Source organism: Strigops habroptila, chromosome 7 (assembly GCF_004027225.2).
Source record: "Strigops habroptila isolate Jane chromosome 7, bStrHab1.2.pri, whole genome shotgun sequence".
Classification (NCBI taxonomy): Eukaryota; Metazoa; Chordata; class Aves; order Psittaciformes; family Psittacidae; genus Strigops; species Strigops habroptila.
In genome coordinates this window covers 49,289,320-49,305,189 of record NC_044283.2, presented here as the reverse complement: position 1 = coordinate 49,305,189, position 15,870 = coordinate 49,289,320, and the positions used below count along the sequence as shown (strand labels likewise).

General features: G+C 37.2%; 1 protein-coding gene across 5 annotated transcripts in view; it reads right to left on the bottom strand.

Moving 5' to 3' along the window:
• The window catches only part of GRID2 (glutamate ionotropic receptor delta type subunit 2), a 744,842-nt gene that overhangs the window by 144,724 nt on the left and 584,248 nt on the right, over positions 1-15,870 (bottom strand). For all 5 annotated transcript variants that reach the window (XR_003992319.2, XR_003992318.2, XM_030492665.2 and 2 more), the window contains one exon: positions 8,428-8,529. Coding sequence is in view for 3 of the 5 variants with exons in the window: in XM_030492665.2 (XP_030348525.1) it covers positions 8,428-8,529 (102 nt within the window). In the remaining 2 variants the exon portion in view is untranslated. The remainder of the gene's footprint in view (positions 1-8,427; positions 8,530-15,870) is intronic.

Below are 15,870 nucleotides of genomic sequence, written 5' to 3'. Positions count from 1 at the left end.
ACTGGAATTGATTGGAGTGTTTCAGAGTATGTCTAAACAGCACAACACTAGCTATAACATAGCTAGCTCAGATACTGAAATTAGCAAAAGTGTAGTATGGGTATATAAACCTGCTGGGAGCTGCATTATACTTCTTCCAGCCACCATACAAGAGCTCCTATTCATAACGAATTCACATAGTACTTCATGACATTGCACTATCAGGCAGTTGAACCTCCTTTCCTGTCTTGCATAGTATGGATAATTACAATCAGAGTAAGAACCTCTTTCTGGCTAAAAGTAAAATTCCTGTGTGCTCTGTGAACTATATGATCACTCTGGAACGCAAACATGCCCACAGAGCAGATGGGTAAGGGTCAGTGAGAAGAGCAGAGCTGAGGAGCCTTGAAAGGTAGCCCTTGACATACAGGTGAGTTAGTTTGGTCCTACCAGATTTTGCGTTGGACCTACCTTGCTGTCAAACTGTGGCTCCTGCCAGGTCCCAAAACATTTGAATTCCTCATCTAGTATATAGCACCTACTACTTTAGAAAAATGGATTGGAAATATTAATTGAAAGCAAAAGGGGCTGGGTTTCCCAGCAGACTGAAATTAAAGCATGTAAAACTAACAATCAAAGTAGGCATGTCCAGTGTGAATAGCTGTAAGGATTATGACCTACCTGTTCTAATGAAAGCTAGGTAGCTCAAAGGGACATAAAAGAGCTATTAAAAGTAACTTGTGCCCAGTCAGAAGCAATTTCAGTTTGGCCCGTGTAGAGGTGTGACGGAGAGAAAGGGATGGAAAGACAGGCTCTGCCTCTATCAAGGAATATTAGAGTCTGTTATAATAGTAATTTTAATTATTCATATTTTGAGGAAATCTCATCATGGTACAGTAGCACCTGAGAAAAAAATCAGTGTTTTCCAAAAGAAATCCAAATCCAAATGCAAATGTTTGCAGACAGAGGAAAATGGAATGGGAAGATTAAGGGGATGAGGCTATACCAAAACTACATCTCTGGCAAAGCAAAGAATACTTAATCAAGGCACACTCTGTCCTGATTGGTGCAGTTATGCCAATTATGGTGCTCAGTTATCAACACTGATTAGTTGCAAGGGAGCTGAAATGGCTCCTGTCCCCATTTTCTGCCTAGAAGAGTGACCCTAAACAGTGCTGAGAACCCTTGGAAAAGAAGCAGGGCAGACGGCTGAGGGCAGGAGGCACTTTAGGAACCTTACTTTCTTCCATCTCTGTTTGTGAGTCATTGTTCTTAGTCACCAAGAGAGAAATGCACAAATTCCACTCTTACCTGCTTTGTTGCTTTAATACTGTCACTTTCTCTGAAATGATAGAACAAACTTTTTAGTAGGGCCTGTTGTGATAGGACAAGGGGTAATGGTTTTAAACTATAAAAGGATAGATTCAGACTAGGTATAAGGAAGAGATTTTTTACAGTGAGGGTGGTAAAAAAGTTGGCTCACTGTGGAGCTAGTATATCCCAGCACTATCTCCTTGCTTTCTAACAATAGCTAGCTCAATTGAAGTCTAGTTGTCTTTCCTTACTTTCAGAAATGAAAGTCTTTATATGAAGAACCTGAGATAATCAGGCTTAGAACTGCAAGAAAAGTGCCTTTCTTTGGTTGGTTTTTTTTTTTTTTTTTTTTTTACAATTAAATTGTTGCTAACCATTATGTTCATAAGATGAAATCTTTACTTAAGAAGCAGTGTAAAACACATTATATGGAGTTGGGAGATAAGAGCACTATTGCATTTTCTGCAAACTCTAAAAAAACCCACCCCTTAATTACAAATAATTCTGAACTAAAGTTTCTGAGCAGAGTTAGGTCAATACAAACTGATCCTGCAAACCCCTTTTCTTAGTTTGTAATTCTCTATACATGTTACTATGTTCCTTTATTCCAGTAATATTTTAGTTGCCTAGAAATAGATATGGTTTTATGGAAATGCAAGCTAGAAAGAACCTCTAAAACCCTGTTCCCTTTCTCTGACTCTGGATGAAAGTACCTAGACTAAGCAAGACAAACACGAACGTGCTCTTTCTGGACTGACCTTTGACAAAGCAGACTCCACAGCCTTTTTACAACTGAATGCCTAAGTATTCCTAACACTAGAAAGAGTAATAGGAGCTCTGAGGGCTACACGTACCTTGTGATGGGAAAAAATTGCTGTAACTATTAAGTTTGCTTATCCTTAAAATCGTTAAGAAAACTTTTGACCAATCGAAGAGCAATTAAGTTCAATTTTTTAAATTTTAAAGATATGACAGTAACTTTTTAGGAGATTAAAAAGTGATTCATATTGTCAGCATACATCCCAAGCTATTTTAAAAAGTCCTCCTTACATTAGGCATGAGCAAACTATTAAATCCTGTAAGAGTGAGTAATCTTTTAATGTCAGAATTTCAGTTTCAATAAATGCTTGTCCAGAATCATGCCCTGAAATCTGAGTTCATGTTTCCAAATTGGAAAATCTACCCCATGAAAAGCTATTCCAATACCAGCTAACTTTTCCATACATGAAAGCCAGTCTCCTTGTATGTATCTCATACTAAATGACAGCTTTCATGTCAACAACCAGGGTACCTATGAAGAATAGTAAATAGTGAGCCTAATCCTGTCACGCGTCATTACTCCTGATGATTTTGTTCATTTACTAATGAAATTAACTCCTCTACCACTGTTGCTATAATTTACCACCACTTCCCTGAGCATTCTTCTCGATCTGTTTGTCTATAAAAGATCCATTCTTTCCAACCTTCTTTCAAAGATGGATATTGGCAGCAAAAAGGAAGAGAAATTAAGACACAGAGATTTGTTGCTGCCTAGGAAACTTTGCATTTTTTAAAATTAGCAATGGAATATTCTAAAACTTAAAGTACTTGTGTTAACTACAGCACATGCGGTATACACTAAATGCATTCCTGAGTTAGAGTATCTAGAGATTTTATGACAGAATTCAGATAGACTAAACTACATCAATCACAGCTTTTCTGCCATTCCAGCTCCATGACATGACAGAATGAAGGATTCACAGAAGTACACACCATTCAATTGTGAAAGTGGGGAAAGTGATCAGGGCAACATGAGAAAAGTGAGCACCAAAAAAGGGGAGAAAATGGAAGAGGCATTATCTGTGAGATTATTCTGATTGTGCATTATTATAAAATACTACCTCAGTATTTTCTGAGGTATCCCACACATAATCTTTGCTGCAGTTGATCTTTATTTTACAGTCATTCACTGATAGTTTTGTCCTGTCATTTTTTTTTATCCTGTTTGTTCCTCTCTATCTGTTTAAACACTGGGGGTTTTTTTGTCTTTCTTATATCTCTCCCTTTTTCTATCATTCTGAAAGCTACTCCACCTTTTTGGAAAGCACTTGTAAAATTTTGTTTAAACCCGTGTTGGAAGTCAAATCCCAAAGACAGTCTCAGCTTTCAAAGCCAGGACTCAGCTTCATATCTTACTTTTCATCTTCTCCGAGTGGTAAGTTCAATAGAAAAAGGGACTGGAGATGCAGACTTCTGGCCAGCTCATGTCCCTAAAGATACTGTCTGCTTTCAGGTTTGTTTCTTTCCCAATCTGGGCAAAAAATGCTCATGCATTTAATGCCAACCATTGAGAATTAAGCTAGTCCACATATGGTAACATTTTCCCTGGTGTAAATGATGTTTTTTGTTTTTTGTTTTTTTTTCTTCTATGCTTGTCTACTGTTGTGGTTTAATTCTACTCTTCTGCCAGGCCTCTCACTACACCATGTCCCAGAGTGCCCACCCAGAGGCAAAGGTCACCAAACTGCCTCTGGTCCACCTAGCTCAGTGCAAGCAACTCGCCAGAAACAGTGCACAGGGATGTATGGCAAAGCATAATTCAGTATTCACTATTATTTTTCTTTCCTTCATCCTGCCTGCATTTGCAGAACCATCCAGATATGAAAATACATGCCTTCTGTTTAGGAGCTGTGTTGAATTTTCATGTAAAATCACAAATATATTTTGCACTATTTGCAAGTTCTACCTTATGCGCTTTCAGGAAAGACTCTGTACTTTTCAATCCAGGTGTTAATTCTTTAAAAAAGGGAATTTCAAACTTTTTTCCTTTTCGCACAACAGGGGCTTTTTTAGAAACATGATTTTGTGAATACCTGCTGGCCTATTCATTTTCAAACAGGCCATATCTCATCTCATTTCTGATGGCTTAACATTCATATGAATAATTCATTAATTGCCACTGTTACTAAAATGATATAATGAGAATATCTGCTGTATTCTAGCTCCCTTTTAATAAAAATGAGCAGCTGAAAAAGAAAAGGATAAGCTGAAATAGCCAAAATGGATATTTAGCTAAATTTGTTCTTGGACAATTGTTCAGTCAAGACACTCTGAATTTGTTTGGGGTTATTATGCTGACCTTTGATTGAGTTACGTTTCAGAAACTCACTATACATTTCAGAAATTCACCAGCAAGTCACTTGAACTTAAAAGTAACTTGTCAAATTTTAGACTTCAACTACATGTGGGGAAGCAGTCCAAGACAGAGACACCTGATATTTAAGTATGACAAGATAAACCTTTTCTAGAAGTGTAGAAAGTGTGGTACTAATCCAAGTCAGGTTAAAATGCTGAATCACATGTACACAGGCATGACTATAGTTCCCCTTAGAATAAAACACAAGGAATTATTTCTTATCCCCATTTATGCAAAGGTGAGAATTCCAATTAACTTCAGAGGAGTCAGGATTCACTGCCAAATGAAACCAGAGATTTCCAATTTGGGACATACTATATTCTGTCATATTCACAAAGAGATTTTGTTTTAGATCTGCAGATAAGTAGCCCATAATTATTAAATTTATCTAGGGAAAGGATTAGTGGATGGATGCAGATGATGGGAATTGTTCGGCACTTGCTTTTTGAAGGACTGCTTTAGGGAAATTAATCACAATTATTTATCATTTTTTGACTACAGAATGTTTCATTTCATAATAAGTATAATGCAGTATAACTCAGGTGCTACCCTCTCAAATTCTACTGCAATTTTAGAATGTGTCCTTTTCAACCTGAAGGCATAACAAAATGAAATTGGAAGAGGAGAAGGGTTCATACCTAGAAGGACACAAGAGATTTGAAACGTTAACAGAAAAAATTAAGAAATTAATGTTAACTTCTCAAATCTCAATGCAAAAGAAACCTATTCATATTCAAAGGTATCATTATTTAACTTTAACATAAGCCACCTTCTTTGCCCAGATCAAGACCATACTGTTAGAAACTGGCAGAATTAATAACAACTACTAATCATTCATAGTCAAGAATAGATTCTTCACTTTTAACAGAAATTTATTGACATAATTGAAGAACCTGGAGAAAGATGGAAAAGGAAGTATGATAAAGATCATTGCTAGAATAAAGCTGATGGGTGAAATCCCTCCTGCATCCACATAAAAGGCAAGAATCGCACATTTTCATTGCATAGGTTAAATCTCCAGTTTTGTCCTATCCAGAAGATATGATATCAGATGAACACCGCACTTCTGTATATTACTATGGTCTTGATTTACCTGAAAGAGTTCTGTTGATTTGTCCAAACAAAACTTGTAATTTTTATTTCACAAAAATAACAGCATTAAGACGAAATGTCCTTTGATAATAGCTGTAAAATGAATAGGGCTTAATGAAATTCTAGTCAGTGTCTTTATTGACTAAGTTTTTCTAGGAACAAGTTTGTCTAAATTGAATAACAACAAACAGGGAGATTAAAAATCTAATTTTTAAAAGAGAGAAAACAAGTATTAGTGGGTTTTTTTATAGCTTTGCTTCATTTCAGGTGTTACAGCACCCCGGCCAAGACTTCACTCAAATTCAAATAGTATATCTATTTATTCATTCTATTCCAGGAAAAATAACATAATTGCACCATTGTAATAAGCTACATGAATAAAGATGGGAACCAGCTACAATTAGCAACAAGTAAATGCTTTATAAATTTATCCTATAACAACATATATGTTTGAAGTAATGATATGCTAATGAAAGCTATTTAGAAGCCACCACATCCTCATGAATAACCCTTACTTATGCATATTAAGAGCAGTAAGAGAAACTGCTAGAGGGTAATCACCCTAAATCTCTGTCACCCACAGAAGTGGCAGCAACATCTGTGGATATCCAAAGATTAGAAAGGGTTAGAAATAATTAGCACTTTGAAATCCTGGCATCTGCACTGTTCAACTTCTCTTCAGACTTTTTGTTAGTATCTTGATTTTATGTTAGTGTCTGCATGCCTGCCTGCCTTCCTCTCAGCCATTACAGTTTGTGGACGAGGTAGAAATGGTATTTTATCTTCCCGATTTCTGGCATTTAGGGGAAAGTATCATCAGTCAAAGGAAGTGCTCATGAAAATATTGTTACTGGCTCAGGAGTTTAAGTAAGTATTTGCTTCCTCCCTTTTTTCATACAGTTTACAAAATCCTTGCCTCTCATCTTTGCTGAGTAAAGTCAAATGAACTTTGATTTGTAGTGTAGTTCACAGTTGGTTTTGCCTAGATTGCTCTGACCATCCACACAAGGCTCTACAATTTTAAGAGAATAAAGGAAGTTTTATGTTATGAAGCCAATGTGAATAATTTGTATCTTCCCCATATATTGCCGTCAGTGCACATCCAATATAAAACAAGAGCCAGGTAGCAAAACAAGGTAGCAGATTTTAACAAATATTTTAGCTAAATTCAGACTAATTGTGTTTTTCACTAGTTGTGCATGGAAATTATCACCAGTTGTGCTTTAAAACTGTTAACAAAACCAAATAGCTTTTGTGTGCTCCCATGAGACAACACGAGGCCTGCAGTGAGAAGACTGAACTGCCATGTGCTGTGTGCTGAACTTTAAATGTCCACCTTCTGTTTTTATTATTAATATAGAATCCTATCAGCATAACTAATGGTATCTTTGTATTTTTGCAACTTGCTAAATATTCATGCTATAATGACTTGAAAGAAGAACGCTCTCTGGCAGCTCAAGATAACTGGGGATGAAATCAGAGGAATAGAGTGGGGAGAGACAGAAGAAGAAATAAGAAAATAAAACAAAAAACAAACAAACCCCAAGGCTTTAATTTGAAATTATTTTGCTAGACAAAATCCTCTGATCATTTTTGTCAACATAAAATTATAATGAATCAATGAACATCAGTATTGGGCAGAACACAAAGACCAGCCATAGCCACCATGATGCTATTTTGATAAACATGCAATTAAATTAGAAAACCCCCACTGTACTGCTTTGTCTTTTTCTATGCATTCATACATCTTACTTGGTGGTGGTTGTTTGATTTTTTTTGTTGTGGTTTTTTTTTTTTTTTTTGTTTGTTTTGTAGATATTATCACAGGAAGTTCTCTAGTGTACTAAGAGCCAGAACAGACTGGGCACTCTGACAGGTAATAGGTTTTAAAGACCCATAAAATAATTGGAGGAGTAAAAAACTGCTCTGTCACTGACATGCTCTGATGATTTCACTTTCTGCCCATGGCTGAGCCTCTTCCTTCATCATGCAATGTCAGCAATACAAACTGCGCCTTATTTTGATAGCAAGCGATCAGTCCCTCAAACTCCGAGTTGGTAATTAAAACCATGAGTAGATAGCAGGGAGATGGAAATAGTTCAATACAACCTTTACAATTCTGCAACCCTGGGTCAACTTTGTGCTTGGGCATTGGTCCAAAGAGATTTATACATCTTATATTCATCTCTTTCTCTGTCCCTTTCCTTGCCCCTCCTCGCTTCTCCCGCTCTTCTTTTTCCACTCCTTCTGCTCAAGCAGCCAAAATGTATGACAGGAAATACGCTGGCCTCATATCACAAAATACCTTCCCATTCTGGTAGACATTGTTCTACTTTAAACCTACAACTTTGCTGCAGCTGCTTAATGCAAGGTGTCCACACAAGGGAAGAATCTTGCTGAAGAAGAGCTAGGATGGAACAGTAGATGTTTTATTGATACAACGCTACTCACCCTAAGCTGACCCTGAATATTTTCTGAGTGTGGCAATTTGTGTCAGACTGCACTCATTTTGGCAAGGTAATTGGAAGGCAGCTGCATCTTATGAGTCATTTAAAGTTTCAGCTAGGTAACTTTAGCTAAAAGGGCACTTGAAGTTGCCCTTTATCAGTTGATACTGTTGTGTTATCTAATTTACTATGTGTTTGTGGAAGAAATAGGTTTTAATGTGTTCAATTCACTCTGAAATGAACTTTGCTGATACATAATTTTATTTTGTAGAAATTACTCCATTGCTTTGGTATTGACAAGATGAAATCAGACACTAGAACATCGACTAAGTTCCTGGTAAAATGGTGTACTTAATAAAAAGATAAGACAAAAGGAAGAAAATACATTCCTGCCAGTGCAAAGGATGAGGATCTGCTTACCAGCACAGTCACCACACGCAGAACCACTCCTCGCATGTTATTCTCCAACTTTCTGTCTGTTAGTGACCCATTCAGACCAGTGATGGGATTCCAGCAGCCAAGCTGAAAGAAAACAGAAATCATTCTGTCATTGCCCATAAAACTTTGCCAGTCATTCCTTTTAGGTGGCTTTAAGCAGGAACGTATGAAATAAACAGAACACTTTCTGGACTCAAGAGGAGGGAAAGTCAGGCTCGCGCACAGATTCATCTTTAAATTGCAAATTAAGCAATTAGGGATATCAGTTTGTGCTTTTTAAAATACCAGTGTGCAGTGGATGACAGCATCCAAGGTTTGGGGGTAATGTACTGCATTAGAAGAACTCAGGGAGGACTTCTGTATTAATGAAAAACATTTAAAAAGTAGTATTGCTGTAACAATACTTCCACCTTTCACTAATACCCTAATTGGAGAAATAATAGCTACCATAATTTTAGCACACTGTCTCCTTAGCCCATCTTTCCTAGCAGAATTCTGTAGAAAGGAATTACACTAGTTTTAATTGAATCTTATACTAGTCATTGATTATGAAACAGCAGTGATTTTTAGCCAGGTTAAAAATCACATTTTAAGATGATTGAGGAAAAGACCATCGGATAGCCACCTCACAGTACTGAGAAAGGACTGCAACAGATAATGCAGAAAAAGGAGTTCGCTATGAGATGCTTTGCTTTGGTGTTATTGTATTTCTTGGGCTTCTATGGACAGAAGCTTTTTCTCAGGGATCTCTCTAGGACTCACTGCCTTTCAGTCTGAATTTAGTAGATACTGACCTGTAATGTAGCTTGTCTGAAAATATAACTTGCCTACATTTTTACATGATGGTAGATGCTTATCTTGGAGAAACAAACAAACCAACCACTTATCCTTTAGCACCACATACAAACACTACTGGTTTAATTTTTGTAATTCATTACCGCATTAATCTGGCCTGTACAATTGCCAGTATTAAATCCAAAACTCAACAGAAGGACAATGACTGGGCTTTGAAGAAAGGTCGCAATGATGTCATGTAAACTGATTGCCTACGTAAACCCGTCATACAGTCAGAGGTAGGCACCTGCAGGTTCCAGTGCTTGCTCTGAATTACCTCCTGTGTGGATGGTGAATGAAATCTATGGAAGGATGTTCATCTTCTGACGCGGGCAGCTGACTTAAGCCTCTAAACCCAGGCAGTTTTTGTGTCTGTATTTAAAGACACAAAAGATCTTACTCTGACAATACTAAGATTAACATCAGTAGGTTACTGCTGGGCCCAGTGGCTTTTAGTAAGACTAGTCTCTCAGATAATTCAACCCTATAGTCTGCAAGAAATATAAACTGTAAAATATCTGAAACATTGCTGTACTTTAATGCACAGTCATTGAAATGGCAGGGTGCCTGAATCAGCTGAAGGGGTCGGTGAAAGAACAGGAGTACCTTTCCTGACCACGACTGAACGAAAATTTACAGAAAGAATTATTATTCCTTCATGGGAAAAGCCTTTGTATATATGTTTCATAGATCCTTTGAAATGAGACAAAAACCAGGAACAAACTCCAAGTACACACACATAACAATTTAAGAAATGGACCATTTGAAATACTTGTTTTCTTCATTACATCCACTAGGCTATTTAAGAGTAATTTCTAAATTATTTCATTTCAATATATTAATATCAATTACGTGAAGATGCCTCCTTAAGAAATGGGTGCCTCAAAAAGTAAAAACTCCAAACCTTTATGTGATGATAAAGTTTGATGATCTTAAAAGTTTTTTCCAACCTAAACGATTCTATGATTCTATGTTTCCCAATAGAAGATGGCCTTAAACCAATGTTGTAATTTCTCTCTGACATTTTCAGAAGTGCTCAGAGCTGTCCTAATTCTTGCTGCTCTGAAGTTAAGGTTATACTGTTTTCCAGGAATGAGCAAGGGTAATGCTGAGCTTACTTTTAATCTCAAGTAACAACTAAATCAAGGAAGTACTGGATTCAAAACTGCAGCAGAAATCATTGGAAGTAGCAATAGGATATAAGGAGGAACTAAAGTATAAGGCATCATATTCATCTCTTGCAATTACTCATCTTTCCAATACCTATTTCTAAATAAAAGCATAAACATTCACTGCTTGGTTTCCTCATTTCATGTCCCCATCTGATCACAAAGACCCACAACAGTTTATAGTGGCTATTTCTGCTCCTTCTGTACCTCTATAGCATGTCTAGATGTTCACAGCAGTATGGATAGACTGCTGACATGTTCCATGCCCTCATCACTCCTGCGGGCAAAGCCCTCCACACTCTGAGTTGAACGATAAAACTGCTGAAGTTTGTTACCCGTAATAATGCAGTGAAATGTAGTGCATGTATTTGAAGTGTGTGCACTGGACACTGATTGTGATAAACCACTGCCATCCTATAAAGCAAATCATTTGATAGTCTACATTTTCTGTACTAAAAATATTGAAAACAGCACTAAGTTCAGAACAAAAGTGCATTAAATTTACTCAGCGACTGTCATTCTTAGTCACATAAAGAAACTAATTAGAACTTAGATCCAATTAGCATATCCAAATATGTTTGAAGTATAATTACCACAGAAAATGTACAGCTTTTGCCAAATTTAAAACCCTAGAAAGTTACTGAAAAGCTTTTGTATCCTTCAGAGGTTAAAGTCCATTTCTAATTATGTATATTAATGTGTACATATTTATATAACTAACTTTTTAGCCCAATCCATCCTATCTTTTTAAGGAAAAAAAAAACAAAAAAACAACATAACTGATTCCTGGAAATTTAGCATAGCACTAATTTTCCTTTTAAAAGACACATTTTGTTTTCAATTATTGTTCATTTAATTATCAATTCAATTGTTCCTTTATACAGCACAGTCATGGCAAAGACAAATGTGCAGTGCCTTGCCAATAAAGTTGAAATTGATTTTGAGGTGGAGCTGCTTACTATTATTAGGTGAAAACAAATCAACATTTATTGATGACAATTTAAGCTTGTCATTGCAGCAAGAAGCAAATGTAACTATTGCTGAAACAGCAAGATGGGGGTGGGATGACACTACCTCCAGCTCTACCTCTTGCTTAAACTGCTTCTACAAAACACTGGCTGCTTCTGCATTTACTTCTTTTTTCTTCGTTCTTTCTCTGGTAGTTGAAAGAATAGATCAGGCAGTAACAGAATCTCACATTAATTCTGCTTGATTTGTGTAGAACAATATGGGTGACGGGGACTCTCTATTGAGCACATACTTGCTGTCTTCATACCACATGAATTTTGTCAATTATAGTGCTTTTTACTTCCATTGCAGCTTCTTTTATTTATTCTGATGACAGCATTCACTCTGCTACATTCAGGTATAAAATGATGAAGACGGAAAAGTTGTCAATGTTCTGCTTCCTTGGATATCCAATTTACAATCTTTCTCTGATCATCTCACCTCCCAGCTTGTTATCCCCTCTACCATCATTATTAGAATGGGGTTTGCTCACTTGTTTTGCTGCCAGAGCCTAAAGTTGACCTCCCTTCTTCATTAGAAATTTTTGCCTATGTGAACTATGTATTATGGAAGGTCTGCAATTTGTATATCGATATTAAAATAGGCAAAATCTATTTTATGTATATCTGCAATTTCCAGACATTGATTTATAAGGAACTTAGAACAGTAAAATCTATAATGCCTTTACAACAGAGCTTACAGTCAGATTTTCTCCCCTACCATGAAATCAGTGAACTCTGCTGAGTATGTGACAGCTTCAACTTCTTTTCTAGCAGAACATAATGCAGATTAAAACTGTCAATTGATCAGTAAAACACATTGGCCTGGTGTGATCACAGTTGAGTACAATCACAGAAAATAAGTAAAACCAGAATACTGACAATGAATGCATTGCTTAAGTGCTTCTCATTAGAGAATGTAGTGTTCTGTTTCTTCAATTAATATAGAAAAGGTACAGGAAGCGGTTCATCCAGCACTGCAATGCGACCACCTCTGAACTCAGACTGCATCACAGCAACACTACAAAACAGTCAAGAGACTTTTTAGGGAAGCTGCAAGGGAAATCTGAAAGATAAAACACCATTATATCTGCAACTGGAATCGATCAGGATACCGGGATCACTATCACTCCTCCTTCTTGGTTTTACTGCAGAAAGCCTGACAAAACATTTCCAGTGGAAATGCCCACCACAGCGCACTGTTGAGGAACTGCTCCATTAGCAGTTCATAAGAGAGTCACAGAAATACCAGCCTCCTCTGTAGTAGCCATATCTTCTTCAGAAACTCCCTTCTCAATTTTCACCCAGGTCCAACCTGCTTTAGGAACTGACTTTTTCCGTGATATGTTTTCAACAGAAGAAATATGCGTTAATAATGCCCTTTTCCATTCCAAGGCATAATAAATTCACATGACTGGAAAAGACACCATGAAGCTGTCATGAAACATCACTCAGATAGGAGATTCTAATTGTCAGATGTGCTGGGAAGACTCAAAATGGAATACACAACAAAAAATAATGAAGAAAAAGGTGGGTTGGTTTGTTTTTGGGTTTTTTTTTTTTTTTTTATTTGTGGATTCAGCACTTACAAAATTTGCTAGGACAACAATTTAGGCAAAATTCAAGCAGGACAACACAGAAATAGTTTTGCATGGAGTATTCCTGATGCCTCTTGTCAGTTGTTGTCCAACAATATGCCCAACAGTGACTGAGAAATCAGAGACTAATCCTACAGATGAATCTCACAGAAGAAAAGCCAGAAAAAAAATGTTTTGGTTCTCATTCTGATACTGTCAGTTGTATAAAATTTAGTCAGACACTCTGTCACCTAGGTAAAGAGTCCTTTCAGTTCAGCTCCCGAGCCATCACCTAACAGTTGGTCAAACAAACCTGCAAAAAGCCTGTTAGCCAGGGGTTAATCAAGGGCCTTCGTACTCCTGGGCTTGATTAAAGAAACAAGGATCAGTTTTGTTCTTCACAGTAGTTTCCTAAGACTACTGCTTATCAAGAAAGCTTTCTATGCTTAACTTCTCCCTTCACTGGAGCCTAGGTAATAGTCAGCAAGTAATAAGTTGTTAAAATCAATAGAAAATACTGTGTTCAACAAATTGGATAACATATAGCAGCACTTGTTTCTCCTACATTCTGTGTGTTGAAACCTATATAGTTCTGTGCATTCAGTTAATTATTTTGTACAGTATGTTTTATTGCTTTAATTTGTTTCTGGACTAGAAGGAATGACCTGTTCCTGGACTCGCTCTGTTATTTTCAAGTTATGTTACGAGAATGTGAATACCGAAGTGTAGTTTTATATCCAGTGACTTAAGGATTATAATTGCAGCAGTCAAGGTGGTCTGTTTGTTTTAGTAACTGATCACAGACACAAGTGCAAGTGGCCTAAGTGAGAATTTCTTTCCTCGAAGCCAAAGCACATGGCAGAATAATGCTGCACAGAGTTAATAAAATTTTTTGCTTTGGGGACTGCCCAAATTTCCTTTTCTTACTGAATTGAAATAAAGAAGCTAATGGAAAGTTACCTGCTGGTAACCTGCTGTCTGTTTGCCTACTAGCTTTTGACTCAATATTTTCTCAAGGACTCATGCACCCAGATTGGTGCCAGAAGCTATAATTGGATGTTTTAGACCACTGACAAATGCTAAATGTATGGGGAAAAAAGCATAGACTGCATAGCTAGTGTGTGCTCTGCTGTGTGCTCTGCTCCTGAAGCTCATGCTTAGAAGCTTCCAGAAGCCTAATGGCATGATTTTTTGAAAGTATAGTAAATCATCACATCTCAAAGATAATGAGCCATCTACCAAGCCAGTCGTGTCATTCTAATGGTCCCTCACTTTTTTTTCCCCTTCATCTCTAGCTTACTTTCTCTATTACTACTTTCCCTTTCATTTGAAATTTGGTGGTTTTAATCTATTATTTCCCACTCTTAAGTGTCTTCTCTTTTATCACTGGAAAACACCCTTTTTTCCTTCTTTAGTCTTCTCTGTGAACTCAGTACTCCCTACAGTTCCCTAACCTGTGGTTATCTTGCTCCTTCCCATATTGCAATGCCTTTTGCCATTTCTCTGTGTAATTTCAGCATACTTTCTTTCCTCTTTGCTTTTCTTTCCCTTGATCTTCCCCCTGTTGTTTCCCATACCTTTTTCCTGTCTTGCCTTTTTTTATTTTGTTTAGGGTTTGTGTTGGTAAAGGGACCTCACTTTCCACTTCATCCAGCTTTGACTCATCTTTCAAATCACTTTGGGTCCTTTCTCTTTAGCCCTTGGATCTCCTTTTCTCTCAGGCAGTCCTCTCAGGAAACTTCCTCTCAACTCCTCTCTCTTTTGTTATGAGGGAGACGGGACTTAACAAAACACATTATTATATAGCCCTGCCTCTCTTGCTTTCACCTTTCATAATTCTTTTTCACTCCCATCCCCTGAAATCCTTACAAAAGTCCTAAGAAAAGACCCGGACAAGGATAATAATGAGCCAGATAATGATCTCTTTCCCACTGCCTCCATATTTCAATTAAAGTCAAATACTCTGAAAATCCTGTTCTTTGACCCGATGCAGACATCACCCCTTTGCCATTCAGTCGCTTCAGTGTCGATTGCTGTGCAGGAAAAGCTCCACTGGAAATCCCAGTGGTGCTTGGGATTGCGCAGCAGCAAGCATTCCCAGGGAAAGTATCCATCCTTCTTCATTTGTGCTGTACCACAAGCGCAGAACACAGAGCAAACACATGCATGCAGGCTACTGGCATGTGCTGGCATTGCTGGAATGCCAAAATGATCTTTGTGAGGAGGCAGCTTTTGTTCTCCTTTTGCTGAAACTTGAGGCAAAAGTGCAACAGCTGACAACAATATGTTACTAGTGGCTGGGGTTCTGGTCAACAGCTATGGAGATGCCAGTAACCACCCGAGAAACACACTTGCTTTTCAGAATTTATGAACTGATCTGACTTGGCCATATATTACCCAGAATACACTGTGAACAAAAGGACATTGAGAAGGAAAAAAATAAAAGCTTCACCGAAGACAGATATTAGTCATTAAGTCTAACATCTACTTTTATATGTTTTTTTTAACAGCAGATTTTACTTTCTAGAGACCAGGTTACCACCTTGTTATAGTTTATCAGGTGACATAACTAAATTAACTTAAAAGGACATAAATAGGCTCTTCCTCCTCCAAACAAAAGAGAAAGTAATAATCTTTCCCCAAAGCACATGTTCACCCTCTTTCTTTTGTCTTTAGGAGGCAAACCCTCCTTTAGACTATCAAAGTTCTTCATACTGCCAGGGTAAAACTCATGAATATCATTTTCATTTTACACTGAAAGCTTACTCACTGATGTCTGAATTATTTCATGGAAATTGACAATACCAAGTAAGTTCAGGTTTGTGTGCAGTTTAAATA